At 42.0% G+C, this 11,187-nt stretch overlaps 1 protein-coding gene across 1 annotated transcript in view; it reads right to left on the bottom strand.

Annotated features, from left to right (window-relative positions):
- Positions 1-1,677: 1,677 nt before the first annotated feature.
- The window catches only part of NCKAP1L (NCK associated protein 1 like), a 56,543-nt gene continuing 47,033 nt past the window's right edge, over positions 1,678-11,187 (bottom strand). Inside the window, exons 28-31 of the mRNA XM_049783364.1 lie at positions 10,844-10,960; positions 10,283-10,392; positions 6,961-7,050; positions 1,678-1,933 (exon numbers count right to left, since the gene is read on the bottom strand). Of these exons, the coding sequence (XP_049639321.1) occupies positions 1,802-1,933; positions 6,961-7,050; positions 10,283-10,392; positions 10,844-10,960 (449 nt within the window). The 3' untranslated portion in view covers positions 1,678-1,801. The remainder of the gene's footprint in view (positions 1,934-6,960; positions 7,051-10,282; positions 10,393-10,843; positions 10,961-11,187) is intronic.

The raw sequence follows: 11,187 nt of genomic DNA, 5'->3' as shown, positions 1-11,187 counted from the left end.
AATACACATACAAAATTAAAATGGGGCTTAGTGATGGCAGCAACAGCCCTGAAGGCATAAGGCTTACATTTGATGCCCAGCATCACACAACTATGCCAAACAAGATCTTGAAAGCTTCACTGTTTATTCTCCCTGGTTTCAGAGTTCATCTATGGCTCACAACAACCTAGGGTGTGCAAGCACAGCAACTTAACTATATGACCTGAGTAAACCCCAGAACCAGTACTTCCCAGCCAACTGTGCAACCCCCAGTCTTCACAGCAGAACAAAAAAAGAAAGAAGGAGCCGGAGAGATAGCATGGAGGTAAGGCATTTCCCTTGCATGCAGAAAGATGGTGCTTCGAATCCCGGAATCCCATATGTTCCCCCCGAGCCTGCCAGGAGCGATTTCTGAGTGTAGAGCCAGGAGTAACCCCTGAGCACTGCCGGGTGTGACCCAAACCCTCCCCCCAAAATGAAAATAATAATAATAGCTATCAAATTGTTTTAATGAAGACTGAATGGCTTTGCTGGAAATTAGCAATTGATCCCCCTTGATACTTTAAGTATGGACATAACCCTACTTAATCAACTAGCTAATTATATGTGCCCATTCTAACACTTCAAACCCATAACACATATAATCTGTTGCTCTGCTTCTTTCTGGCAGTAGGTGCCCAGAGTGATGGATGGGGGCCACTGGAGTTAACTGAACCCAGTTTAGTGCTATCTTAATGCCTGCAAGCTTTGTGACACTTGAAATTCTAATTAATGCAGTAAAGGGCTTAGTTAAAACAGCTGTACTCCCTCAAGTATACCTATTCACAGGACTCTCCGACCTAATAAAGTCTATGAAATTTAAGATCTAGAAGAAAAATCCCTGCCTCAGGCAACAACAGTCCCCAGAATGACAAGGGGATTTGGATTAAGTAAATCTCTCTAGGTAGAAGAGAGTACCTCCATAAGGCTTGGGAGTGAAACCCATGTGACTATTGTCCAATTTGAGGTCATGTGTCCTCAAACTGACCTATACCCTCTTCTCTGTATTATGGTGGTATCAGAGAAAAAAATAGGAGGGGTCCAGATTAGACACATGAGAGTTCTAAGTCCTAACATAAAAGGTGCAGTGGAGCAAATAGGGAAATTTGCTTGCAGTGAAAATCTCTCAAGGGCTCTTTCTCATTGCCCCTATAAGCAATAGATTTGGAGGCAAAGGAAGAGAGATTCAATGACTCCTTTATGAGCCCCCATCAAAAGTAAAGTGAGTTTCATTGGCTCCTACTTTGCAGTAGGAGCAGGCTGAATGTTTGCTGAACACAATTGGAAAAGGAAGAGAGGAGATAATAGTCCTAATGAATGTGCAAGAGACAATAGCAGCTCCAGTGGGAGGATTATAAGCTCATTATGGTTTAATATGATGATTGATCATCTCTGCCCGCCAGCATTATCCTAGAATAGTGATGAAGGTCGGAGAGACCCATGCCAGTCAGAGCTCAAGCTCTAGTCATCAGAGAGTAGAAAACATACTTTTAAATCATTCATTTTGTTCATTGTTAAAATTCATACTCATGGCCCCAAAGTTCTAATTTTTTCTATAAACTATTTTCCTATCCCTTCGGAAACCAACTCCCCTCCCACCCACCCACCCACACGTACGCCTGGCCCACTTCTGATACTTCAACCTTAGACTGTTCATTCTTTTGTGTGCCTATTCATAGCTCTTTCTCCTAACTTTCTCCATAGTGACCCCACTCCATTTCCACCCATGAAGAAATGGCCACACATGAGCATGGCATGGATTTAGGTGTGTCTAAATGACTCTTCAGTGGGTATTGGTTGACACTCGGTTCAGGTAGAAGGCTCGGGATACTTCGCGATAAGCATTTCGTAGCAAAACATAAGGGAAGCAGGACTCCAGCATATCCAGGGTCAGGAAGGAAGATTCCTCCACCACCTGGAAGAAAAGGGACCAAGAGATGAGATATTTAGGTAGGATATACTTCTACATTCTTCCATGACACATGTGCATCCTCACTCAGGTCCCTAAGCCCTCTGAGACTCTCTTACAAGTATAGAGGATTTCAAATCTTACTTTTTCTAGCCTTACTTAGTGTATCTCTAGACAAGAAAAGTGATGTCTTTAGCTCTGATATAATGGCCTCTTCCCCCAGCACAAGGTTAGCAAAGAGCTCAGAAGTTAAAAGTAAAAAAAAAAAAAGTTAAAAGCAGGACATATTACTTCCCATACTGGCAATAAAACTCTCAATTCCATTTGGATGCTAAACCATCTATCTGCCAATGGACAGCACAGAGGCAAGAAAGAACAGAGAAGAATGCTCATGACAAAGCTGTGCAGAGAAGGAAACAATCACCACTGCAGACTGAGGAGAAGAGGCCTGGAATTCACATGGGTCCTCTTCTGCTGGGCATCAGTCTCCTCTCTCTCTGGTACAGAGCTTGGGGAACAGTAAAGAAGCCACAACAAGGAGCAGGCAAGATTAATTAGTTTAATTAGAAGCCTGTGCGCTGTGGTAATTCCAGCAGCCCCACAGCCAAGTGGAAAGATAGATCAAGATGCATGAATAAGATTATTTGTGTGGAGTGGGGGGGTCTCACAGAGGGTGCATATATAGCAAGAACAACACAACTTAGTTTTGGACTGAAGGAACCCAACCCAGGATATTCAGTCTTTGTACTCTTCAAGTGTACAAGGTGGTGGAAGACTGGCAAAAATGGAGATAAGTTCCGACATCCTCTGTGAATTCACACAGATGAGATTTCTCCAAAAGGTCTGCATTTTAAATCTTGAAAATTCAATCAGGAAAGAGAAGCTACCATGTCTGTTCTCGCATGCTTCTCTCCCTGAAGTCCTTTCAAGTTTTAAAATGTGGAAGATTCTGCTGTTCTCAAACACATGCTCATATGAAGCAACACAACAGCTTTCGCAGAGCAGATGCTGCAAACTGAAGAAAAAGAAACAGACCAGTAACACTGTGGCCTTGGATCTTAGCTGCCTAGCAAAAAATTCTTGCCAGGCGAGACTTTTAAACCTTCAGCTCATGTCTTTGGGTACATGGAAGTGAGATGGAGACCGCCAATTCTTTGCTTCACTCTACATGGAAAATAACAGGGCTCCAAACTAGTGGGAGTTTGTGGAATGAAAATATTTCTAGAGTGAAAGCCAAGAAGTTTGGGCTCCATCCCCTATAATGTCTGCCTATATATTTAGGGGGAGGCCTTAATTGTCATCTCCCTTCCTCTCCTCCTTTTCTTCACCTATGAATTGTAAGAACTGGACTAATTGCCAGGATTGATGTGTTTCTGACATCTTGGATACCATGAAGAAAAATAAGCATCTCTTCTCCTTTAAAACTCATATAAGAATCAGGCTGCCAGCACTGAGGGGTAGGCTACACAAACCTAACTGTCAAGACAGAGAGACCCTGGGGAAGGAGTGCCTAGCCAGAACTGGGGGCTACATAAGTAGCCTCTATATTCAGTATACAGCTCCTTCTCCCTTCAGTCATTTCCAATTTCTCTGTGGAAACATTTGCATTTAAATTGCTTTGCAGCAGCTAGTCCCTCTGTCTCACCCTCCAAAATGCCTAGCTCTGGCTCCATTCCTGTCACTGCAGGCTTTACAGAGTTGCCACAGGGGCAGATAGCTTCCTACATGTTACCAGCAATGAGCCAGTGGGGAAAGCAGGAGGAGGCAGGTCTGACGGTTGCAATACAGAATCACCGACAAACTTACAGATAGTAAAATCTGCCCAAGAAAATGAAGAGGCATATATATCTACATCATTCAAAACCTAAAATGAATGGTCAAGAGAAATAAATATTTTTGAGCATCTATTAGCTACTAGAACCTTCATATCTATTATGAAGCCCAACCATTCTAACATAAAAATTATTGCTGATTTTCATGGATAAAGAATCTGTCTCAGGAGGCCGGCGAGGTGGTGCTAGAGGTAAGGTGTCTGCCTTACAAGTGCTAGCCAAGGAAGAACCACGGTTCGATCCCCCAGCGTCCCAAATGATCCCCCCAAGCCAGGGGCAATTTCTGAGCACTTAGCCAGGAGTAACCCCTGAGCATCAAATGGGTGTGGCCCAAAAAACAAACAAACAAACAAACAAAAAAAGAATCTGTCTCAAAAAAGTCAATTAACTTTCCCAAGGTCATGTTGCTTCGAAGATTGTGCTCCCTGTGATGTACTACTGGTACTTGCCCTCACTCATCTCAGTCTACACCACACCACACACACACACACACACACTCTCTCTCTCTCTCTCTCTCTCTCTCTCTCTCTCTCTCTCTCTCTCTCTCTTTCTCTCTCTCTCCTCTATACTTAACTGGATCAAGCTACGTGTTTTTATAGCTGGATAAAATATGATATAAGATACCACTAAATGCTCATGTGTATAAAGAATGAGCAGGAGAGTGCAAGGCATGTCTTTCCTTACCATCTGAGGACCTGGATCAAAAAGTACATGTGAAAAACCAGAAACCATGTTGTCCAATAAGTCAAATAAACTCATGGTATTCTATCATGCAATCTTTGCAATATACCTTTATAATTTTATGGAAGGCCAGGGCTTAGAAGTTCTTAACCTTCTCTTTGAGTTCTATACCAGAACAGGGTTCAAGGGAGTGGCTCCACCCTCCAGGAATACCTCCTTTGTCTTCTCATCCCAGTTTGAGGAATTTTTTTTTGTTTTAATTTTTGGCCACACCCAAAGCAGTACTCAGTGAGTACTTCTGGTTTTGTGCTCAGAAATTACTCCTGCAGGCTCGGGAACCATATGGGATGCTAGGGATAAAACTCTGGTTGACTATGTACAAGGCAAATGCCTTATCTGCTGTATTATCGCTCGGACGCAGTTTAAGGAATTTTTATACATACAGAATTCTGAGCTATACCTCTAAACTCAAACAATACATTCCTGTGATGCTAGAGAACTATCCACTAGAAGTGCCAGCAGTCTCAGAATGGACTTGGGGCAGAAGCCTTACAAAATCTCCAGAAGTGGGATAAGGCTACTTAGCAGAGAATTCTGAGGTCCCAGGAATATTTTGTGGGGGTTTCAAGGCAGCACTGACTCCAGGCAGACTTCTCAAGTGAAAGAAGAGCGCCTCGGGGCTGGAGAGGTGGCGCTAGAGGTAAAGCATCTGCCTTGCAAGCACTAGTCTAGGACGGACCTCAGTTGGATCCCCTGGCATCCCATATGGTCCTCCCAAGCTAGGGGAGATTTCTGAGTGCAAAGCCAGGAGTAAGCCCTGAGCGTCAAATGGGTGTGGCCCAAAAAAAAAACAAAAAAAAGAAAGAAAGAAGAGGGTCTACTCAGTCAAGAGCAAGAGTCAATATATGTGTTGAAGAAGAGAACATGAGAAAATATTTTTTTAAGTTAACTGAGTCAGAGTTCCCACAACTTTCTGCCAGAGGCAGGAAAAACCCACAACTTGGGGGCAGGAAGTGGAGTGGGAGAAATAGAGAGAGAGCAAAAGTTGTCTGATCCATCTAGCAACTTCAGAGGTCTACCTGGCTCTCTACCTCATCTTTTTGGAGGGATAAATTGCCTTCCCCATCTTTGCTTCTACTCCCCTCTCCAATTCATTCTGTACTATTCACCAACCTTCTTCACAGCAATCATTTTTAAAGGAGTGAGGGAAGAAAGAGTCTTTCAAGTGTGCTCAGAAGGCCTAAGGACGCCTCTTGGTAATTCTCAAACTACATACCTAGAAAGGGCCATGAAAGAGCCAAAAGTTATACTGCTCAGCCCCTGCTTTGGCAGGGATTAGTGGGGCCGCCCCAATAGTGCTTTAGGGAATCCTAAGCTGTAGATGTCAGGATAAAGCAAGATGAGATTCACATAAAGCATGCTTCTTAAGTCTTGTTTATCTAGATCTATCTCTCTGGCCCCTATAGAATACTTTTTAAAATATGAGCCTCCCACGCAGTGTTCAGGGGACCCAATAACTAGGCCCATTTGGTCTAACAGTTCAATACTAGGATATAATGATGAGCTGCTGCATGTCACTGTGAACCTGTAGAGATATCCCTGTGTTCTCAGAGTCCCACCGTGTCGTATTCAGGGGGGTTGATAGTGCTTGAGATCTAATTGGGATCTCAAGTTTACAAAATATGCACCCCTGATACCTGTATAATCTCCCTAGTACCTTCATAGTACTATGAAAGAAAGACAATGTTGGGAGACAGAGCGATAGTACAGTGGGTATTGCACACAAATGACCCAAGTGTAATTCTTGGCATTCTATCCCATATGGTCCCCTAAGCTCACCAGGAGTGATCTCTGAGTACAGAAACAGGAGTAAACTCTAGTTTCCCTGAGAGGGAGGGAGGGAGGAAGAAAGGGAAGGAAGGAAGGAAGGAAGGAAGGAAGGAAGGAAGGAAGGAAGGAAGGAAGGAAGGAAGGAAGGAAGGAAGGAAGGAAGGAAGGAAGGAAGGAAGGAAGGAAGGAAGGAAGGAAGGAAGGAAGGAAGGAAGGAAGGAAAGTTAACCTGGGTTCTATTTCCCAGCATCCCACATGATCCCCTTAACCTACCAGGAGTGATTCTTAAATGCAGAGCCAGGAGAAACCCCTGAAAGCTGCTAGGTGTGGCCCGAAAACCAAAATAAAAATAAGAAAAAACAAAGATATTCTGAACAGGTAGATGTGGAGGACATAGCTGCTTCCCAAGGTCAGACTGAGGACACCACAGGAAAAAAAATAAAACTAGTGGGTGCTAGGGGGCTGGAAAGTGCAGCCTATAAAGAAGTCCTTGAAGGTTGGCTTTACAGGATATTAACAGGATTGTGAAATGTTGCCCAGAATGTGAGCAATAGACACAGAGGGTGGAGCAGAGTTAAGTTCTTCTGTTGTTGGAAGTTAACAACAACAGGAACTCAAAGTCACTAAAAGAAAATTCTCCCTCTGGTCCTTCATCTCCTTTTACTAGACCAACTAAAATCAGATACATACCAAACGCATGAGCAAAGAAATAGATTCCCGATTTCTGGTTTTAAGCTTGTCAGTCTCCTGGCCCAGCTGCAGGAGGGTGATGGATGCCACCTGTAAAGGAAGAATTTGTTAGGCGGCAGATTTTTATGGAGGTCAGGGTAGGACAGCCTCAGGATACAGGAAGTTAAGAAAAGATCAAGGAAGAGAGCTAAGAAGTGCTATGATGTTCCCAGAGAGAGACTAAGGGTGGAAAAAAACAAATAACGGGCTTCAGAAACACATACTGCCTATAAACCAGCCTACGAGACAACAGGAGATTGCAAAAGGCAAAGAAGAATCTCGAACAAAGGCAGATAACTCTGTAAGCCTAGAGATTCTCTTCTCCCAGCAGCTACTAGACAACACTGACATTAGGCTGTTTAATGCCAACACAGCATTCCTGGTGCTCTCCTCTTGTCAACATCCAAATGGTTGTTCTTTCTGCTCTCCTTGAGGCACAGACAGATCAAAGAAGGGATAAAACATAATTTATTTAATCCAAAGCCCAGTTCCATACATATAGCAAATAAAGAGAGAGAAAAAAGTACGGGGATGGAAGGAGATAAAAGGGAAGGAATTCCTCTTAGCCTACCTCAAAGAATCCTCATTACTTCTAAGATGCTCAGAAGCCATTTAATTTGTCTCTTTGTCCCACAAGGCCATTAGATACCTTCTAGAACTCAAAGGAATAGCACAGTGGCATAGATCACCTGCCTTGCAAGAACATAGTCATTAGTTCAAATTCCCAATGTTCCCACATTCCCTAAGTGAAATCCTAACAGCTCTTCTAGCTGCTGTCCCAGCACTACAATTTCCAGTCAGACTTTACTGTGTGCCTCAGTTGTTGATATCTGAAACTCATGGAACTTTGCAGTTCACAGTTGACTCTAAAAAATTTTTTCACAGTAAAAAGAGAAAAAGAGGGTGCAATTGCCACAGCTAAGTGTGCATATAATCCCTAGTCATTATAACATCAACAATAATAAAGGAAGGTAAAATGAGAGAAGGAATTTTTTTAACTTATGTTAAAAGAAGAGACACACTAAGTCATCTTTTAAATCTCCAACATGTACTTTTTGGGGCAATGGTAGATTTTTGAGAGTATGATATGAGCTGTGCTTCCTCCTAGGGGGAGGAGACAGATGAGGCCCTGGTTCTTAAATCAGAACCATACTTTGCAAAGGGAATAAACTCGCTGTTGCCAGGATGTTCAAACAAGCAGGGTAATGGGCCATGAGTCAAAGTGTATGGATAGGATTCCTCCACAGAGAATTTAGAATGGAAAACTCTGGGGCCTCTTTTAGAAATGGAAAGAGATTAGTTACTCTGTATTTTTCCAGAGGCAAAAAGAACTAAGAATAATGATTACAGTTACAAGGAGACAAACCTTCACTAAAAGAAAAAAAAAAATCGGGGGCCAGCGAGGTGGTGCTAGAGGTAAGGTGTCTGCCTTGCAAGCACTAGCCAAGGAAGGACCGCGGTTCAATCCCCCGACGTCCCATATGGTCCCCCCAAGCCAGGGGCAATTTCTAAGCGCTTAGCCAGGAGTAACCCCTGAGCATCAAATGGGTGTGGCCAAAAAAAATTTCTTTTCAAACAAAGTGGATATAATCTACAGTAGAATCAGGTGTCTGGTAATAAGTTCCAGTCCCTAGAAATCTAGACTTGTGGTTCTCAACGTGAGATTCCATGATGGGCAATAGTCAGCATCATCTGGGAACTTGCTAGGATGCAAATTTTCCAGACCTGCCTAAACTATGGATCAGAAATTTTCCAGGTGATTCTAAAATACACGATACTTGAACATTTTAATAATGTTTGACTTTTTATCAGAAGTAGAAAGGGCAGTATCTCTCCAACTTTACCAGGCATCAGATTTACTAGAGACATTACTAGAAACTAAGACCTGGCCTGCACATAGCTGTCCCAGGTTAGAATCCTAGCAACACATATGATTCCATGAACCTGCCAGGAGTAATTTCTGAGTACTCCTCCAACCTCCCCCACTTGAAAAGAAAAATCAAAAACAAAGTCCTGGACCCACCATTGAATTTTAATTCAATGAGTCTGGACAAGAATCAGAAATCTGTGATTTTAACACACTCCTTTGGATATTCTAACACATACAAGTAGTGGATCATGGCTTCCTCTCTAATCTTTTTATTGGGAAAATTTGAGGGCTGGGGTAACAGTACAATATAGAAAACTTGCCTTGCACATGGCTGAATCAGGTCTGATTCCTGGAACCTCATACAGTCCCCTGAATTCTGCCAGGAGTGATTTCTGAGTACAAATTTAGAATTAAGTCCTTAGCACTGCCAGATATGGCAAGAAAGAAAGAAAAGAAAGAAAGAAAGGAAGGAAGAAGGAAGGAAGGAAGGAAGGAAGGAAGGAAGGAAGGAAGGAAGGAAGGAAGGAAGGAAGGAAGGAAGGAAGGAAGGAAGGAAGGAAGGAAGGAAGGAAGGAAGGAAGGAAGAAGAAAGAAAGAAAGAAAGAAAGAAAGAAAGAAAGAAAGAAAGAAAGAAAGAAAGAAAGAAAGAAAGAAAGAAAGAAAGAAAGAAAGAAAGAAAGAAAGAAAGAAAGAAAGAAAGAAAGAAAGAAAGAAAGAAAGAAAGGAAAGAAAGAAAGAAAGAAAGAAAGAAAGAAAGAAAGAAAGAAAGAAAGAAAGAAAGAAAGAAAGAAAGAAAGAAAGAAAGAAAGAAAGAAAGAAAGAAAGAAAGAAAGAAAGAAAGAAAGAAAGAAAGAAAGAAAGAAAGAAAGAAAGAAAGAAAGAAAGAAAGAAAGAAAGAAAGAAAGAAAGAAAGAAAGAAAGAAAGAAAGAAGAAAGAAAAGATAATAGGAGTAGGGGGGACTGAAGCCCAAAATCTCTCTTCAGAAGTCACACAAATGCTTATAATAATTCCAGAGATGGAATTCAGATTTGTTGAAGTAAAGGAAAAAGAAGAAAGGGGCTAGAGTGATGATGCAAATGGGTAGGGCATTTGCCTTGCACACAAGCAACCAGGGTTCAATATCCAGCACCCCATATGGTCCCTCATAGCCCCACCAGGAGTGATCCTGGAGCCAGGAATAAACCTTGCACACTACCCAGTGTAGCCCAAAATATTTTTTAAAAATAAAGAAAAAGATTTGTTGACTTTTAGACCAAAACTCTCTTTCAGTACTTGGGTGGAGTTGGGGAATTTAGAGATATCCCTTCTTCTTACTAAAGGAATTAGATAGGAATAAGATTTCCACTAATTCAATCATGGATTTAAGTAAATTCGTATGAGACTTCTCAATCTTAAAATCTAGACCAACTTACCACCAGAAATTCCTTAAGGTGAGTTTCAATGTTCTTGTTGTATAGTGTGAAGAGTGCAGCCGACACCTGAATGATTGCTTTGGTCAAGCAGTGGATGTTGTTGTTGTAACCTAGGTTATTGAAGGAGCATGGGAGATAACAAAAAGAAATAAAGTGAGCTATTCTGCCACCCTAGTCTGATCCTAACAGGAACATATTTTAGGGAAACACCATTCTCCCCACTTTTTGAAGAAGCCACACCCAGTGGTTGTTGAATGGCCCATGTAGTGCTGGGGTTGAACTCAGAGGTTCACATGCTAAGCACATGCTTGATGCCACTTGAGCACATCCCGTCCCCCCTCAAGATTCCCTTTTTAACACCATAAGAAAGTATTTGGAGAGAAGGTAAAGGACATACCTCTGAAATTTGACTGAAATTTAATTTTATGGGTGGTTCACTTTCATGGGTTTTTGAAAACACAACTTTACAGCTGAGTCAGAAGTATTTTCTTCTGTTTCATCTTTCCACCACAGAACACTAACCTAAATAGTACTGGTCACTCATACTTAGTCATTTCTTACCATCCTTCTCAATGCTATAGAAAGAAGAAGGGTCCGTGGCAAGGAGTGGGAGGGAAACAGCGAGAAAAATCAAAAGCAGGCAGGCCACCTTATATTCTTCCTCAGGAGATGATGTATCTGATAGAGGGGAAAAAGAGAGAGAGAAAGTGAGTAAGGAAAGCAAACAAGAGCTACCAATTACATGATCCTACTTCAGAATTACTGGAAGAATCACATGAGAAAATGTTTATGAAAACACTGTAAAAGATTTTGATATAAAGTTTTCCATATAAAAAGCACTCTGGGGGGCCGGAGAGATAGAACAGTGGTAGGGCATTTGCCTTGCACACAGCTGATCTAGGACT

This window comes from Suncus etruscus, chromosome 11 (assembly GCF_024139225.1).
Source record: "Suncus etruscus isolate mSunEtr1 chromosome 11, mSunEtr1.pri.cur, whole genome shotgun sequence".
Lineage (NCBI taxonomy): Eukaryota > Metazoa > Chordata > Mammalia > Eulipotyphla > Soricidae > Suncus > Suncus etruscus.
The sequence above is the reverse complement of the archived record's forward strand: the minus strand, read 5'-3'. Positions and strand labels throughout refer to the sequence as shown.